This window comes from Mus caroli, chromosome 6 (assembly GCF_900094665.2).
Source record: "Mus caroli chromosome 6, CAROLI_EIJ_v1.1, whole genome shotgun sequence".
NCBI lineage: Eukaryota > Metazoa > Chordata > Mammalia > Rodentia > Muridae > Mus > Mus caroli.
Window position 1 is genome coordinate 18,122,580 of NC_034575.1, and position 19,233 is coordinate 18,141,812.

At 42.2% G+C, this 19,233-nt stretch overlaps 1 protein-coding gene across 1 annotated transcript in view; it reads left to right on the forward strand.

The window, feature by feature from the left end:
* The first annotated feature begins 1,655 nt into the window (after positions 1-1,655).
* The window catches only part of Ptprz1 (protein tyrosine phosphatase receptor type Z1), a 176,752-nt gene continuing 159,174 nt past the window's right edge, over positions 1,656-19,233 (forward strand). Inside the window, exon 1 of the mRNA XM_021165229.2 lies at positions 1,656-1,982. Coding sequence (XP_021020888.1) covers positions 1,925-1,982 — 58 coding nt within the window. The 5' untranslated portion in view covers positions 1,656-1,924. The remainder of the gene's footprint in view (positions 1,983-19,233) is intronic.

The following is a 19,233-nucleotide window of genomic DNA, read 5'->3' on the forward strand; positions in this document are numbered from 1 at the left end:
GATAATCAGATTCTTCAAATATCCTTTCTGCAAATCTCTAGGAAAGTGTCCCTGCCCACTCCAGCGCACATTCAATAAACACTGTTTTTCATTTTTTTCCCCCTGAACTCTGGGTACATTTCCAGTGGATATACACACCTGTTGGTGTGTTAGCAAAAATGATCAGAAATTTTCTTGCCTTACGGAAACTCTCAATCTCTATTATAATCCTCGAGGCATTTCTATTTCGAGGAGTGAAAAGAATAGGATAAGGGTCAACTCCTTATACCGATATGTGATCCTAAACAAACACTGTAGCTTCAAGACCTGTCCTTTCCTGACGACATGCATTCACCATCCACGAATCGATAGCAAGCTGCATCATTAGCTCTGTCCATTGACCCCAGTGTTCAGAGGCGGTGGGAATTCTGTGAGAACGGGTAGTCACAACTGAAACAGACTTGGAATTCCAATTTGTATGCATTAAGCATCCTTTGGATTTTATAAAGCTACAGCACTGGCTTTGAGACAATAACAGAACACAAGAGTACATGTTGTACAGATCCCTACATCAAACGGTACCAGGGATAGTTCCGGAACTTGGTTTTCTTTGCCTTTGAATGTGACTCCCAAAAGGTTCTGAATAGAGTCTCTTATCAGTGTAAAATGTAAAATAACTAAACCCCATCGTGTATATGAAAATCTCACAAATATTCAGGTCGATGTATTTAGGCTATTGGCTGACATCACCACTAGTTAACTTGTTTCATGTGGACCTCAACATAATTCAACAAACATTTCAGGAATACCTATTAAACTCCCTACCCCACCCCCCAAGTCAGGAGTTCAGGTTATAGCACTCACGCTCCTACACAGCAAACACCTCCATAGAAACAGACTCCTAAGGAAAGAACGACATGCTCAGCTCCGAGGAAACACAGGGTGTGTATTATATTTCTTTTGTGTACCCTTCAATCAAGCAATTAAAAAAAAAATCTTCCTGCAGGAGGACCCCGTGCAAAGAGACACTTGGGGAGTTCCATCCAGCAGGACCAGGGCAGTGTTGAGAGTTCCCCACAGCCGCGCAGAGCAGGACAGAATGATTGGGGTCTAATGAAGGGTCAGCCAGGACCAAATGGTCACAGTAGTGCTGGAAATGATTGGACTTAACTACCCTAATGGTAATGGGGGCTGGAACTACTTTACTCACTAAGAAAATGGAAGGGGGGGCGGGGAGAGCTCAGTTTACCCAGGCCCCCTTCACCCCTTCCGGATAGGACTATCTTGGTAACTGCAGAGCCAACAATAAACAAAGAAAAAACACTTTCCCAGGGGTGAAGTCAAAAGGTCGGCCCCAAGCTGTGCGGGACAATGGGGACCCAGCCTCCTCTTGTGTCTTCCTAGTGGGTGAAGGAGCCTTAATGAAGAGACCTTTTTCTCCGCGAAGATTCTAAGCCCCAGCGGGTTCCACCTCCAGCCCCGGGCGGGGGAGGGGCGCGGGGCTGGGACAGGCTGGGCCCCGCCACGCCCCTCTTTCTGCTGCTGCGCGACCCCGGCCCCCGCCTGCGCTCCTGCTCCCCCGCCCCCGCGCACTGCGCGTGCCCAGCCCGGAGCGCGTCCCCGCAATTCCGCGCCGCTGCGCTGCGAGCGCTTAGATCCTGGCCGCTGCAGCCCGCTCAGGCAGGGGACAGCGTCCCGCCTGTAGCCCGGCGCTTGGTCCAGGCTCGATCCCCGCACCCACGCGCCGCCTAGCCTTGTATTCTCTTCTTCTCTCCTCTCTTCCTCTCTCTCTCTCTCTCTCTCTCTCTCTCTCTCTCTCTCTCTCTCAATCACTCGTTCACCTAGACCCTGGCCAGTCACCGGCGTCCCCTGCCTCGGTGTCCCCACCCTCTGTACCCTAAGCTGTACCCCTGCGGCTGGCGAGGGGCCGCGGACCTGGCTGGAGATGCGAATCCTGCAGAGCTTCCTCGCGTGCGTTCAGCTCTTGTGCCTGTGTCGCCTGGGTAAGTGATAGGACCTCCTCGGCGGGGCACCCGCGCGGGGCTCAGTCTCTGGGACGCAGCTTGGGTGGGGGATTTCAGAACATTGGGCAGCACCCCAAGAAGAGTTATCCCGAACCTTTCGATGTCACCTGCACGGGCTGCGCCCTCATCCCCTCAACTACCACCTGCTGGGTCCCTCTACTGAGACTCCTTTGGTCAGGACACCTAGACACAGGAGGTCGCCGCTGTGTCAGGGTCCCCTCGCATGCGCGCTCTCCATGTTGCAAAAAGTGGAAATAGCCTTGTAGACCTACATGAGAGAATGAGTCAGTGACTAGAAATACAATACAGCAGTGGCGAGGGGCTGCGACCTAAACGTTCCTTTCTATGTTGCCACTCTAGTACTGTGTACTTGAACGGAAGGCACACGTGTCTGTCTTGAATTACGCACACGCACCTGAAAGGCACTGGGCTGAACAAGCATCGACCTGACTTTTCTAGTACTTTCAATTTAGTCACGTTCAAGTCCAGGCAGTCACTTACAAAAAAAGTTCCAGTCAAATCTCTATGAGCATTCTGCCCCCAGCTTCCAGAGAGAAGAGCTGCAGGTGATGGGCTAACAGGGACACAGCACCTTCGCAGTCTTCCGAACCTTACAGGTATTAAGTGGATATTACTCTCTGCAGTCAACAGTGTGAATATTAGGTTTCCAAAAAGAAAACAAAAAGTAAAACCTGTCTTTTGTTTTGTTTGTTATTTTGTTTCGTTATTTTAACTACTAAAAGCCCCTTTCAAATGGCTGTTGGAAGACATTGACCTAAAAATTAGAATGTGTATCTCGATTTGTGAGTATAACTGTTTAGCTCCCATCGGTCCTATAGCCCTACTTTTAAAATTCGTTAATAATAAGGGATATATTAAACATGCATTTCCAATCAGATGGAGAGTGTTCGTCTTAGCACCGGTGACCTTTGCGAACAGAAGTCATTTCTAGTTCTGACTGATGAGACTTGTGGAGGTCACTATGGTGATGGTTGCCTGTAATCCACTCTGTGTATTCACCTAACCTCGATCCCTAAGGCTTGGTGAAAGTACTCAGGGCTGTCTTGGCCAATGCCTTGTAGGCAGCCACTCAGCTGACAGAGCCGCCCCTGACCTTCCCTGACAGGGCAGGCTTGAAGTTGGTTGTTGAATCCCAAGGACTCTGGTTCTTTAGAAGTGTTCTTCCAATCCATACCTGTTGAATTGACATCTCCACATTCCAGCCACAGACATTTTAGCAACAAAGCCAGGTCCTCTTGATACTTAAATTATTGTTTAAGGAGAGCTTACAGCATTAGGGAAGCAAATTACAGTATTACTCTGCACTTCAGCAGAACACAAGCCCAAGACTCCATTAGGAGTGGTTTTCATTGAGGAAAAGCATTAGCTGCCACGCAATGTATCTGTTTGAAGCACAATGGTCAGTGGTGTTTACTATATTCAGAGAGTTGTCTGCTATCACTGGCATCTGACCCCAGAGCATGGCATCAGCCCTCCTTGATCACTAACTAAGGTTTCCTGCTCAGCCTCAGCCTCTCTGTCTATTGACCGGCCTGCTCTGGACATTTCGTCTGAACAGAATCATGAAACATGCAGCCGTTTTTTTTGTTTGTTTTTTTTTTTTTTTTTTTTTTTTTTTTTTTTGGTCTGGCTTCATTCACTTAGCAGAATGTTTTCAAGGTGAACTCATGTCTTAGCATGTATCCAACCTCATCACTTTTTATGACTAGCCAGATCCCATTATATGCAAATCACACATTCCCAAAGTTGATTTTTGTTGTTGTTGTTTTATTTTCCCATAGTAAGTCATTGTTTGTAGCCTGCTTAGAGTTGCATACATTTTAGCTGATTGGATACATGCCTTTGAAGATATATAATGTAAGGGGAAAGAATTGAATGCACTGTTTAAGACTTTTACGAGCTTATACAATAGCATTAAATCTAAGCCTGCCTATTAGAAATGAAATATGGGTTCTTTACTCTCTCTCTCTCTCTCTCTCTCTCTCTCTCTCTCTCTCCCTGCCCTACTACTACTACTACTACTACTACTACTACTACTACTACTACTACTACTACTACGAGATGCCTATGTTATCCCTCACCATTTTAAACCAGGCTTTTACATTGCTATAAATAAGTTGTCCTGGGAACATTGGCAAATCAAATGGATATATTGCCCTTGGTGTAGCATATTGTAGAAAACTGAGGCATATTATCTATGAATGAAAAATTCAGCCTCTTCTTTAATGCCATCACCATCTATACATCAGTGTTTATAGATGTATTTATTCCTCATCTTCAGTGTCTTTGGAGCCATCTAGGTACCATGCTACCCATAAGTTGTGTTCAACAAAAGGTCTGAGGACAGACTGAGATGTGGTGTAGGTAGCAATTCTGACATAATTAGACCACCAGACGTACCATTATCTAGGAATGTTCAATTCACCAAGGCACTCATTGCTTGCAGTGAAGAACCCCTCTGTGATCAGGGTAGTACCACTTTTTGTGTCCTAGGTGTCCCAATGGTTTAAACCAGGCAGACAAACCATTGACTTTCCCATAAGAAGGTAAGATTGTGTGTTATGGAGGAAACCAAAGGGTTTGAAGAACTGTTAACAATCACTTCTTTTCATTCATGAGACCTCAGGATCTAGAAGTAAGCAAGTTGCAGAGCTGCTTCAAAGTACACACTCTTGTTAGATAGGTAATGAACCTGATTCTAAACGTCCTAGTCAGGTCTACTGCTACCCCTACAGCCCCTGTAGCAATTATGACTTCAGTCACTCTGGGTGTGGTTCCAGGGGTCTTCTTCAGTTCTGACTCTCACTTTGTCCTCTATAGCAAATTATACAGCGAACACAGAACACTCCCGCTTCCTCCAAATAATAACTAGTCCCCATTCAGGAAATTTGTTACGTTTGGCTAGCATGAGAATGCATTTCTGCGTGTGGGATCTCTGTCTCTCTGCACAGCAAGGCTATTCTCAAAAGGGAAGTTTGCAGGAGAGATCACTACTTCTATAAGTTCATTTCTACTTGCACATCTATACTAGAAAGGATCTTGCTTAAAATTATATGTTGTGACAATTTTGCTTCTGGTAAAAACAAAAAAAACAAAAAACAAAACAAAACAAAACAAAACAAAACCTTTTTTTTTTTCTTTCTGGAAGCACAAGCTGTTTCGTCCTGAAACTTCAGGAAGCTCTCAGTGGATCTGTCTTGGGTGCTCAATTTGAGTGCTTGTTTGCTAACCTTTTTTTACTTTGTAAAATGGCTCTGTCAGCCAAGCCTACAGCATGTTGTGGACATGAGTTGGGTGCTCTAGATCCACTCCGCATCTGAAGTTGAAGAAACAGGCACACAAAAGTCACATGACTCTTTGGCATCACACAGCCTAGCTGACCTCTGTCTCTTCCATGTTTGCGTGTTTGTTTGTTTATTTGTTTTGTTTTGTTTTAGACAAGGTCTTAGGTAGCAGGAAGGCCTTCAAAGCTCTATGTAGCCAAGGATGATCTTGGACTCCTGATTTCCCTTCTCTGCCTTCTAAGAGGCACACCCTGGTGACCCTTTCTGTGCTCCTTCCGGAGGACAGCTTTTCCTATTGAGAATTTGCAGGCACACTTCCCAGGATGAAATGCAGAATTTCAGTCCTGTTTGCTTTCTTGCAAATGCACTCGGTGACTTTTCTTGAATGTTCCCATATGGCCTTTATTTCCTGTTTAAAAATTTAAGCACAGTCTATCATTTTTAGGTAACAATAATAATTGTCTCAATGCAATCTTGAAAACAGTGACAAATCCATAGATCATGCAATGAAGGCAGCCCCTCCATACCATGACTTTCTTCCTTTACTGTTGTTGGCTGCATACTAAGAAATCAGCAGCGCTAAGCACAGAGTCCTGACACGTGTACCCCCAACCCACCTGCTCTGATTCAATCCCATCCTGAAGACCTCGAAATCTCATTTGTAAGCCATGCATGAATCCCAGCACCTGTTAGGCTGAGGCAGAGGGCTGCTGTGAGTTCAAGAGCAACATGGGTGAGGTAGTGAGCTTCAGTATAGCAGCTTTTTTCTACAAAGTGAAATAAAACTGTCTCAATACAACATCATGAAATGGAAATGCCCTCCCCCAAACTCTAGTGAGTGTGTCAACTCTCAAATAATTTAAAATGCTTCCACTCATTCATTCAATTTGCTAATGGTGATACACACACACACACACACGCACACACACACACACACACACTTTGGATGGGGAGACATTGTCACATGGCTCTAAAGGAGAAGTTAAGGAGATTTAGTCTTACATTATGATATTTCTCTGATATTCTTCTCAATCTACTGATTGGGAGATGATGGTGCAGTTGGCAAAGGACTTGCCTTGTAATCGTGAGGACCCGAATTTGGATCCTCAGAGCCCATATAAAAGCCATGAGTTCTGGTTTGTAGTTGTAATCCTAATGGTGGGTGAGATGAGATGTGGAGAAAGTCTGACCCTGGAGACTATTGAACAAACAGCCCAGCCTACTAGGCAAAGCTCTAGGCCAATGAGAGACCCTGTCACAGTAAAATTGAGTAGTACCTGAAGAATGACCTCTGAGTTTATCCTTTGACCTCTGCATATGTGCACACACATGTGCATGTGTGTACTTGCACACACATATAAAGAATATCCACAGAACAACACTGTTTTAAGACAATGGTAAAAAAAATATTTCCGTCCTCATGAGAAGTTATCAACTCAACTAGGAAGGAATTCTAAAGTCATTAGAATTATTTGAACTATTGATTTCTGGAGGCAGCTATTTCTGAACTGCATTATGTCAACTGTACAAACATCCTGAGACATGATAATGGTTATGTGTAATGGCTAAAGAAAATTTAATGGCTACTTCCTTATAAACTGGCATTCACAATGGGTGATTTACGTGTGATTGATCTGTTCTCACACTACATTTTTCATAATCTGTTTTTTTATCACACGCTGTATTTTCTTAGTTTATCTGTCTGTCTTCCCAATGGGAGCAGCCTCTCAAGACTGTGTTGTGGTCATCATTAGCTTCTTAGTCCCGGCACCTAGAGGACATGTTTAGTAAGTCCTTAATGCTCAAGGCCTCATGGTTACCTTTATGTTACTGAGATGAGCCAATTTCTGCTTGTCTTTCCTTTGGTTCTCTTCTAGGTCAAGACTTTGGTCAACATTACCTTGACCTGTTCATCATTAATGCCTGTTTTGGCACCAGAGTCTCATTTTCAGTGATTCTCTCAGATGTCCTTTACAGATTACCTAGATCCAGACACTATATGTACATAGAAAGTAAAGTACGTGTACTTAATAGTGCATGGACAGTTGCCAGGGCAGCCATAAGTGAGCATTTAATTGTGAATGAGTTGATGAGTGAACCTAGCTGTCCCAGGGTTCAAGGTGTGTGTGTGTGTGTGTGTGTGCTGCTCATGTGTTATTGAGAAGAAGACAAGGGGACGAAGAGTGGTCAGGCGTAAAAATAAATGAAGAATCTTACCCATCAAGACTTTACTTTCTATCAACCCCAAACCATGATATTGACTAAATCCTATCAAGCTGGTCATGAGAGGTTGGTGGCCCAAGACAGTGCTGAAAACAAAACAACCACAATGAGGATGGCAAGGACAGTGGCGTCTCAAGATGCATGATTTAACAGTTCCCCTCTCACTTTCTTAATACTCCTAAGAGATGAAATGTAGTCATAGTTCCACCTTACATATATTGTGTGTTGAGTATGCTCTTGTTTTAATGGAGCTTAATTCAAATGTGGGGGTGGGGGGACTTTGGACAGGGGAGATATTGTCACATGGCTCTAAAGGAGACATTAAGGAGATCTGATCTTTCATTATGATATTTTTCTGATATTCTTCTCATATTCCCCTCCCTCCCTCTTTACTTTTTCCTTTTTGAGGGTATTTCCTCTTCAGTCTTCATTTCCTTTGAGTATGGATTTTGCACATTTTTTCCCCACATATTGATGAAGAGTTAGATAGGGAGGAAAGTGATGGTATTTGATGCCATTAGCAAACATATTTTTACTTTGCTAATATAATTTGGAGGGCTTAGTGGTCAGCATCATTTTAAAAGGATAGGTCAACAGATGCTTCTACTCAAAATTACTGTATGATAAAATAGACCTGATTGTCTTTTTTCTTCTGATATATGCTCAGATATTAAAGTAAACTCAATTATTCAGGGTCTTGGTTGATGTGAACTCTTTGGTTTGATTCAATAAGAGTGAGTCATTTCGTGCAAATGTTCATAAGGCATGCATTTTATAAGTTTCTTTGGAAATAAGTGTTTTACATTTTTGGAAAGAATAATTTACTCATGAGTTGCAAAGAAGGAAGTTGGTTTAAATGATTTATAAGAGTGACTAGGCTACAGGTAGCTTTTCACTCTTGGAGAGCTCTCTTTCTCTCTCTCTCTCTCTCTCTCTCTCTCTCTCTCTCTCTCTCTCTCTCTCCTTGTAAGCATGAGTCTTACTACTAGACCTTTACTGGAGCTGATTAACTCAGCATCTTGGGTAGGAATAAATAGAAAAATATTACACTTGAAAAAATGGCCATTTAAAGCAGATATCATTGTTTCTGTGTGAATCCTGACTGCATACATTGAAATGCTGGGCAGATACTAATACCTTTCCGGATGTTCTCATGGTATTCAATCACATCATCACCTGATTAAATCGGATTTCTGTAACTAACTTGTTATCCACTTTAACCTACACATTTTCTTGAGTAGAGCCTATAAAGGTGTCACCTGTTATATAGAGTTGTACAAAATCAAGGACTGCCCCCAAGAGCCGTCATCATGGCATTGAGGAATACATAAGACATTAGTCTCATGGTGTTTTTTTTTCTTGTAAAAATGTGACTAGACCTTGACTGAGGTCATGAGTTCTTAAGCCTGACTACGTTTTAGACTTGACAGGTGCCATTGTGTGCTTCCCCTCCAAATTCTGAGTTGAATCCCTATCAGGACTGTGGTACTTGGAAATGAGATTTCTGATGAGTAAATAGGCCATGAGGTCCAAGCTGTCACAAAAGAAATTAATGCCCTTAGAGAGAAGAGACAAGAGCAGTCTTTTTCCATTCTGTAAAAGCACAGCAAGAAGCCAGCCATCTGAAAGCCACAGGAAGCCTTCATCAGGATCAAATCTCTTGACCCTTTGATACTGGACTTTCTAGCCTTCAAAACTGCAAGAAACAAATGCCTGTTGTTTTACCCATCCACTCTAAAGTATTTTGTTATAGTACCCTGAGCTAAGCAACTCGTGCAAACAGCTTCTAGCTCAGCATACTGTAGTGTCTGAGTGCCGTAGTTAAGTAAAGATGTTTTCTTAAAACACTTCAGGTGACTGGAGGACACAGTCAGGGTTTGAAAACCACAGATCTAGGCCAACCTCATGATACTACTAATCTTAGTTCATTTTTCTGCAGGTCGAGACCCTGGCAGGTTATATGCTTGCTAAAGCAAAGCCAGTTGCAAGGGACAAAGGCCCTGGAAAATGTCCCAGCCCTCTTTCCTCTTCTTAAGGTAGTTTCAGTTTCAGAGTAACCCTAGAAGAGGAGCACTGACCTCAGAGTCTGCAAGCCAGACTTAGGAGGTCAAGAGCCTTGGAGTTGATACAAAGGTTCAAGTCTACTATCTTTTCACTTGCCAGTGATGCATATTCTTAGTGGTACACAGGATTGTCTTCTTCATGAATTATTCAGTAGAACTAGTTAGTGTTAGTATTTTCTACTCATTGTTAATAAAGATTTAGCTATATCTCCCTTCTATTTTATCTATTTTATGTTGTCTCTAAGCTAAAAATTATCACTGTATGAATTATGAATGATACAATTTATAAAGAAAATATCAATTATTTATTATGTCTTGGCTATCTGCATTTTCCGCAGTTTCAAAAGCCCTAGTAACTTCCACTTAAAAGCTAATGATGGACTTTTTCCTGTATGGCCAGATTTCTTCTTCAATACACTAATATGCAGTAATGATAACATAAGCACAAATAGATATGATGTTGTGGGACTTGACTGAGATAAATATTCCTCTAGAGATGATATATACATGGTAGTTAATTAAAACTTCACAATATATATAAGTAGATACCTAGCATGAAAAACTTTGCAGATGGATTGTGTGCAGATATATATATATATATATATATATATATATATATATATATATATATATATACTGTCTTAGTCAGGGTTTCTATTCCTGCACAAACATCATGACCAAGAAGCAAGTTGGGGAGGAAAGGGTTTACTCGGCTTACACTTCCATGCTGCTGTTTATCACCAAGGAAGTCAGGACTGGAACTCAGACAGNTCAGGAAGCAGGAGCTGATGCAGAGGCCATGGAAGGATNTTCTTTACTGGCTTGCTTCTTCTGGCTTGCTCAGCCTGCTCTCTTATAGAACCAAGACTACCAGCCCAGAGATAGTCCCACCCACAAGGGGCCTTTCCCCCTTTGATCACTAATTGAGAAAATGCCTTACAGTTGGATCTCATGGAGGCATTTCCTCAACTGAAGCTCCTTTCTCTGTGATAACTCCAGCTGTGTCAAGTTGACACAAAACTAGCCAGTACATATACATATATAGTTTGAATCTACTTCTGGAAGACATAGCTCTTTGTACACCATGCAGAAGGATTGACAAAAAGACTTTCATGGTCACTATGGAGGCGAAATGAGTAAGGGCCTACAAAGGCACTCACAAAAGCACAAAACAGAGTCAAAATGTAGTATTTGGAAGAAAGCAATGATCTGGGTGGATTAATACAAATCCTCAAATAGTAGGGAAGATTTCCAACAGCTGCTTGCAAAGTTTGGAACTGACATTTATCTACCACAATGGAGCGTGACCGCAAGATTTCCAACAGTAAAATTGCTTGGGAAATCTGGGTATTTTTAAAATTTAGACTTAAAAAAAATTACTGTGAGTACTATATTTCTATGTGTATGTAAAAGAGAGGCAGAAGGAGGAGGAAAGGGAGAGAGAGAGAAAGAGGGAGGGAGGGAGGGAGAGAGAGAGAGAGAGAGAGAGAGAGAGAGATTGAAATTTTGAGATTTGAATGTGATGTGCTCCCCTGGTCAAGTTTGTGGACACATGTGGAGCCAGAGGTTGAAGTGAGGATATTTTCTCACCTCACTTTTCCACCTTTTGTTTTGAGATGGGGTTTATCACTGAGCCCAGTTCTTGTCATTTTAGCTAGACTGGCTGATCATCCAATCACAGAGCTCCACCTGCCTGCTCCTCCACACTGGGGTTACAGATCTCATTCTCCTACTGCAAGCACCCCGCTGACCCATCACCCCTGCTCAGGTCTTTAGATACTGGGACAACTCGGGTATCAGAGGAGGATGACTGAAGCAAATTGAGAGAGAAGCTGCTTCCGTGGCATCACTGTGGAATTTGCTAAGTGGTTCGAAGTGTGACAGGACCATAGCCTAGCAAGCACTTTCACATGGATCATGTCACTTGACTTCAATAGCATTGATGTATTTGATAGCATGTGATGCCATTGTCTGAGACCAAAGTGTCCATGATCCTGGAGGGAGTGCCTGGCCTGGGAAGGGAAAGATGTCGCAAGGAACATAGAGATTCAGAGATATCCAAGAAGGAAAAGTGCAGACAGCAAGCTAGCACAGGGACACAGAGGGAGAGAGAGTAGGGTCGTAGTATGAGTTTACATATTGATTGAATAGTAAAACTAAGTAGGTTAAAATGAGCCCGGGGCCTTGAAGCAAGACCTGATTAACTCAGTGACTTGGGCAGGAACCAGAGCAATCTCAGCAAGTGCTGCTGCTTGTGGAGATCGTATACAGAATGTCAACAAAGCAACATCATTTTAGGGATGAGAGGATGTGAAGAGATTGATAGCATCAGGTTCATCTGCAGCACCCACCTCGACACAGTTCACTTCATTGACTTCGAACACCCACATGTGTGTCCTTTCCATGGTGAGCACACATATACACTCTTTTCTTTCTTTCTTTCTTTCTTTCTTTCTTTCTTTCTTTCTTTCTTTCTTTCTTTCTTTCTTTCTTTCTTTCTTTCTTTCTTTTCTTCCTTCCTTCCTTCCTTCCTTTCTTTCTTTCTTTCTTTCTTTCTTTCTTTCTTTCTTTCTTTCTTTCTTTCTTTTTTTGTTTTTTCGAGACAGGGTTTCTCTGTATATCCTGGCTGTCCTGAAACTCACTTTGTCGACCAGGCTGGCCTCGAACTCAGAAATCCGCCTGCCTCTGCCACAAATACACTCTTGTAATGTTGCAGCCAGCAGGATGCTGGTCCAGTAGCTTTCTTAATTATCCATGAGTTCGTATGAATTGACATATATCATAGTCATCTCTCATAAACTCATGTCTCTGGAAACTGCTTACAGTGTGGCCAGCACATTAAAGACAGGGTAACAGAAAACAATCGGTGGACTGTGCCTCCCTGATTTTGCTTTGAAGTTTATTCCTGAGAGGGAAGGAGGGAGGGAGGGAGGAGGAGAGAGCACCCTACACCCTACATGTGTGTGTACTGTGTGCTTGCCGTGGCATGTATGAAAGGGTCAGAGGATAGCATTCCTATCCATCCACCTTGACTGTGATCGAATCTTTTCTGCTGTTGTTATTTGCTCCTGCATGATCCAGTCCGGATGGTACACAAGCTGCTGGGAATTCTCCATCTCTGCCTCCTATCTTGCTGAAGGAACTCTGGAACTACAGATGTGTTACCATGCAGACCTTTTACACAGATTCTTCCTGGAAACTTGAACTCAGAACCTCACACTTGCACATCAAGATTGACGTGCGGTTGTTAATGATCGAACAATACAATAGAATGTTATTACTTACTGTCTTGTTCCTTTAAGATATGATACATGAAATAGTAAACTGAGGAATCATATAGCTTAGGGAAAGGAAGAAAGTAGTAACAAAACCAAAATGTAAATTTATTTTACCATATGTAATGGAAATGTAAGCACAGGTTTCCATAAGTAATATATGTATATATTATATAAAAATCTATTAAAAATTAGTGACTGTATGTAAGATATGTTTGGTTGTGGTCAGCTTTTGTTTAATGACTTTCAAAATGGAAAAGGGGTACATAATAGTCATATATTTACAGTTATCCAACTATATTATAAATATATGGTTCTATAGGCTTATGTACTCATGCATAAATTAATTAAGATTTATAAATACATGTTCACATGAATAGGCATAAATATATATGTACCTTTTTTGTTGCTCAAAACGGAAATGTCCTTAAATATTAAAACAATATCTTTTACGAAAACTATTCAGATTAATTCTAGCACACACTTTGATTTCTTTTAAAGATTTCATTTTATTATTTTTATTTACATGTATTCCTGAGTATCTGTGTGAAAGTGATGTGTCTTATATCCACACCTGCAAAAGCCAGAGATGGTATCAGATTTCCTGGAGCTAGATAGAGTTACCGCCAGTTGTGATCTTCCAGAAGTGGGTTCCAGGAATCAAACTTGGGTCCTCTGAAAAAGCCACAAGTACTCTCAACTGCTGAGCTATCCCTCTAGACATACTCGTGATAGTTCTGGGCCTGAATTTTTCCTGGACCCAAGAAGAAGAAAGATAAACAGAATGTCTGTTGCTCCCTGTGACCTGAGTCGGTTCTGTCATCTCAACAGGAGCTGGGTTAGTGAGAAGGAAAACTAGGAGGTGCTATGCAGGTGCATGCTGAGGAGTCGCTGTGTGCTCTGCAGTCCATTTGGGCTTGAATCAGTAGTTTCCATCTTCTAGAGGTAAATCTGGTTACAGATAAAACATGTCATATGGTCAAGTCAAGTCAGAAAAAAGGAGAGATAAAAATTAAAGTGTAAATACACTTTGTTAAAGTTATGAGAGCATGTGACTCTCTTTCTTTCTTTTGTACAGACAGTTTGCTGTTTCAGTTTATAACATAAGCCCCTGCTGTGTCCCTGTGTTTTCTGCTCAGGCAGACTTTTATAGACTTGAGACCAGCCTGGTCTATGTAGCAAGTTCCACTCCAGACAAGGCTGTAGCAGAAGACTTTGCCTCAAATACAATAAACACTAACAATAAACAAAGAGCAAAGAAGAAGGAAGGAAGGGAGGAAGGGAGGGAGGGAGGGAGGGAGGGGGAGAGAGAGGGAGAGAGAGAGAGAGAGAGAGAGGGAGGGAGGGAGGGAGGGGGAGAGAGAGGGAGAGAGAGAGAGAGAGAGAGAGAGAGAGAGAGAGAGAGAGAGAAGAAATAACAGAAAAAAACCTACATTATTAATTTCATATCATAGATCATTTACTCATGTCCTTGAGCAAAAGTTCACTGAGTTTTGCATCTTTACTCTGAAATGCATTTAGTTTTCAGTTTTCCTCTCAGCACATTCAAAATATTCATGAGGCTAGGAAAACATGCAAATAAGTATATAAGTTAAAACCTTCATGTACATTCTGCCCCGTATCTCGTGCTAGCAACACCTAACATGACATGTACAATTAGACCTGTTCTATTGTGAGACCTAACTACTGACAGAAGGCGCTGCCGTTACATGACGAATGTCAGCTCTGTATGCTACGATGTCAGTCGGCCAGTAAACCTGAAATTTTAGGCTTCTCTGAAAAAAATATGAAAATAGATAGAAATGCCGCCTGCTAAGTTGATTGTGTGAAGAGTGAAATCACATTTAATGAGGCACGAGTGAGTAGGGCATGCTGCCCTGAAATCCTATAAGACACAGCACAATCTGGACTCCGTCTACCCCATCAGATAAAGTGCCCAGAGATGCCTCCCTCTTGACAGCGATCCCAAGATATTTCCTTGCTAATCTTTCAGCACTTTCTTACTGTTCAGTATTTTTGGCAGAATTAATCAAAACACAAAATGCTTGCATACTCCTCAGTGAATTCTAGATTTTATACAAACTTCTCTGCCCATGGCAAGATGCCTATAAGACAGCCTTCTGATTCACTTCTTGGCAGCAGCTTCTTTCAGCATTTTTTACATTTAAAGGTTGAAATTCTGTGGCACCTGGAAACTGGAAAGTGGGGGTCTTTAGTTCTTAGAATTTTATTAGATGTGATGGCATTCAGGCGATTCAAAGATGAAATGCTCAGCCAGTTTCTCTACTACAAGCTTAGCTGCTAAGTCTTTTTCCCACAAGGCAAGTCAGGTCTCCTCCCGGCAAACTGTGCCTCTGTGCCCTAAGTCTTCACTTATGAAAACACAGGAATGCGGGATATTTGATGAGAGTCTTTGGGTGAGAACTGGCAGTCTGATGGATATCTGTGTGGGTGATTGCTCTGCTTGAGACAACAAATAGAAAATAAGTCAACAACGACAAACTGACACATGAGGATGAACTATGAACTTTCAATGAGAAAATACTAACATGTGTACATGTCAACTTAGAATTTGTAGACTGGAGCTGAAATCTCCACTGAGTATCCCTCACAAGTTTCTTGTGGGAACTCAGTCATAAGAAATGAAAAGGTTTCACACATATTATGTATGTCTTTATTCATCACCTGGAAATCCCAGAAATACATAATAACTAACCAAAATACAAATGGAATGTTTCACTGTAAGAAACATTACCAACTCAGAGCCACGAAAATAGGTACAAATCTGCCTGCTTTAGGCCTAGGAAACGTATCCAATGCAGTGAGCATCCATCTTAGGGTCTTAATATACATCATTATTTTTTCAAGACCAACATTAAAAACAATACTTTTGCAAGTTTGTAGCAATGGACGTGGGAATAACTTAAGGGACTCATGTCCTAAGAAGTCTTTGAGCTTTCACAGTCTAAGAAGGAAATCTTTTGCAACCGGCTTCAGTAGTGAAACACAATGAGGTTTGCCATAGTTTCCAACCACAGAAACCTTTGAGGAAACGTTGGGTAAGATTTTGTGTTTACAGTAGCCAAGCCTGGGAAAGACACCCCGGTCCTTGTGACTTTGGATGTCCTGTGACACTCTTCTCAGGGTGTCCGAGGTGCTTCCAGAGCTGAACAACCAAGGTTACTTCTCTATCTTCTCTTCAGTCCTCATACATGGCTCGCTCCCCTTGACTCAAGATAGTGACCAATCAGTGGTGGCTTCTGACCTCCTCAATCTCTGATTGTATCCTCTTTGCACCCTTTTATAACATCACTGCTCCCTCGGGACACCGCCTCACTCGGGATGCGGGACTCAGCGTAAAATTTTCCATTCCAGTTGCTTCCGGTTTGCTTCCTCTTGAGGAAACTAACCTCAAGATTTACATTCACTGGGATGTACCTCTTGCCTATATATTAGTTAGCCAGTATATCTTGGCAGTCTATGTGAGTGCAGTTCCTTCCATAAACAGTCACACCAAAGACAGAAAACCTAATATAATCTAGCTAACTATGATGGTCCCTCCATGAACACGTTCAGGGCACTCTTTAGCGGACTAAGAAACTTGGGATCCCACTTTTAGCACCAGGGGATTAGAATTCACTTCACCCTCAACTTCACCCAGTTCCTCTAATTTATCAAAACGTAAACTGAGAGTGGGCCAATCCAATCACACTCTGATTTTAACAGGTCCAAGAGCCTATATAGGGTTTGAACCCAATTGGCACCCAATCATGGACAACTTCCTAAGGGCTTTTACTCTTGGCATTCAGACTTTTAAGAAAGAAAATTAAGCGATTAGAATAGAGCACAATAGTGAATGCAGAAAACGGGCAGAATGACGACGGTGGCCAGAAACATGAGAGAAAGAGTACTAGAAGTTTCTTTATTCTACATAGCGGTGGGAGAATCTACTTTTTGGCCTGCACAGCGGATGCACCATTTCTTTGGATAAGTTTCCCCTACGTTTCCTGTCAAGCCAGGGTTTAATGAAACAAAACGATACCGGATCCTTCTCACTAACAACACCTCTCCATCCCTCCAACACCCCAGTCAGCGCCAGCCAAGAGCGGTTCCCTCAACCCCTTTTATCCCCTTTTTCCCAAGAACAAGATCAGAGATATGTGAGATCCTGTTTGATTCAAGCCTGGAGAAAGTGCTGTGTGTCTCACACCCATGGGTCACCTGCAGCTGTCAATACTGCCATTGTCAGCATTCATTCTGCCCTGGGTCTAGACTCACATTTTTTAAAAGCAGCATAAGAGATTTATAGAGCAAAAATTGTTTTCCATGGGACAGGGGTCTGGGGTTGTTGACATTTCAAAGTCTTTAAAAAGTGCGTGTAGCACAGTTGTGGTCAGCTCCGTTGAGGGGCTCGGAAAGACATTCTAAAACCACCACACTTTGCATCTACTCAGTGTCTGAGCTGCTGGCATCATTTGTTCGTGTCTCTGGCATAGAGAGAGAGGTCTCTATGGCTGCACAGAGAAATCCACCAGGATGGTGCAAACGTTTAGTAGTCAGTGTTCTGTTCATAAAGTGACTCAGTGGTTATGAGGCTAATGCACCAGTGGAGAATATTCTTGCACACATAATCACACCGGAAAGAAAACATTAGTTTTCACTCAGTGTGAATTGGACCGATTTTGAAATGCAGGAGATTTAAGAACTTGGAATGTAGGTTTTAATGTGTTCAATTGCAACCACTACAACCTTAAGGAATATAAATGTAGACGAAACAGCACATCGGAGGGAAATAATTACAATACTCAGATGTAAAACCTAAAGCCAGATTGCTTGATGGGGCAGTGATGTTTGATAGAATATTCACTAGGTGATTAAAAGTTTAAAAGCCACCATTTCATTAAATAGCTACTAAAAGCAGCAGTATTTGTGCTAATAAAGACTTGCCTCATGTCTATAAGCAAAGATTAAGGTTCCTGTGGAACTTTGTGTGGGGAAAAAAACTGGGCTTTAAAGTGACATAGGGAACGAAGTAGATTATTGAAACTTTGCAATCATGAGCACAGGGATGAATTTGGTAGGTTTGAAATGAGTTTTAAAGTAATGAATGTTTCGTTCTGCTTTCAGAAGAATTTAGCTTATTACTTATGTCAAATAAAAGCCCCACTTAAACATTCAGTGTGAGGGGGTATGAAAAAAATTGCCACTTTAGTTACAGTTCAGAGGCCATAAGAATATCAGTTGTGAAATTACAAATAGTCTGTTTTTAGAAGTACTTGCTATTGGATGGCGTTCTCATCAAAAGGAGAAGCAACTATTCAATAGTGAGAATATAGCAAGGGTGCTTTGAATGACTGGGGAGGGTCCTTGTCATCATGGAGCAAAATGGACTGGGTGTTCACCTAGGAGAAGTTGCTCCTTAGGTCTGGGATTCTTTTGTCTACCATTATGTCCATTAGTAATCAAAGCATGGATGCTTCCTCTTAGGTGACTAGCTTAGTATTTCACAATGCTAATGACTGGTTTTACCATATTGGCCTGTCCGCATTAAAACAAATATTTCTCTCTTGGCTTGGGAAATGTTTCCGTGGATAAAACCCTTGCCATGCAAGCAGGAGGACTGGACTGTGGATCCTAAGAACCCAGGCAAAGCCAGATGTGCTGGTATGCATCTGTAATCACTGAATTTCTACAGAAAGATGAGGGGAGGGGGGAGGACAGACAATCCCTAGAAACTTGTGGGTCAGCTAGCCCTAAGTTTGCAACAACAAGCAGTGAGCATCTGTCTCAAACAAGGTAGAAGGTGAGAACCAAAACCCAAGGCTGTCCTCTGGCTTCCATTCATATTTTATCATATGTACATGCCATGTGCATGGTAGACATGCACCCCACACTCACACATGAAAATGCATAGACACATAAAAACAGAATAGAGCAATATTCTTCCCCTTGCCTCTGCCACTGGCTTTTCATATACTGCTAACCTTTTAGAGAGTATTTTCCAGTTAGCATCTGTGTTTCTTCTCCTTCCATTTGCTCTTGAGTCTGTAGTAAACAAGAATTGGTTTCCTTCACTGTGAGACCCTTCCCTGATCCATCTCAGTAGCCCCTTGATATTGTCACATGTAATGGGCAGCACTCTCTGTCATGACTGAGCTGAGCCACAGTCTGCAGTTGTAACTATGGAGATGCCTTGGTCCCTTGACTTCCCAAATGTCTCAGAGGCCTTTCCTTCTTCCCCAGTGCCTTCCCCCAGCTTCTTCACCCCGTCTTATAATCTCACTTCTAGCCTTACAGTCCCTGGAGATCATGCTTCGGGCTGTACTATCGGTTGGATCCTAACTGACCACCAAAGACCTGTGCG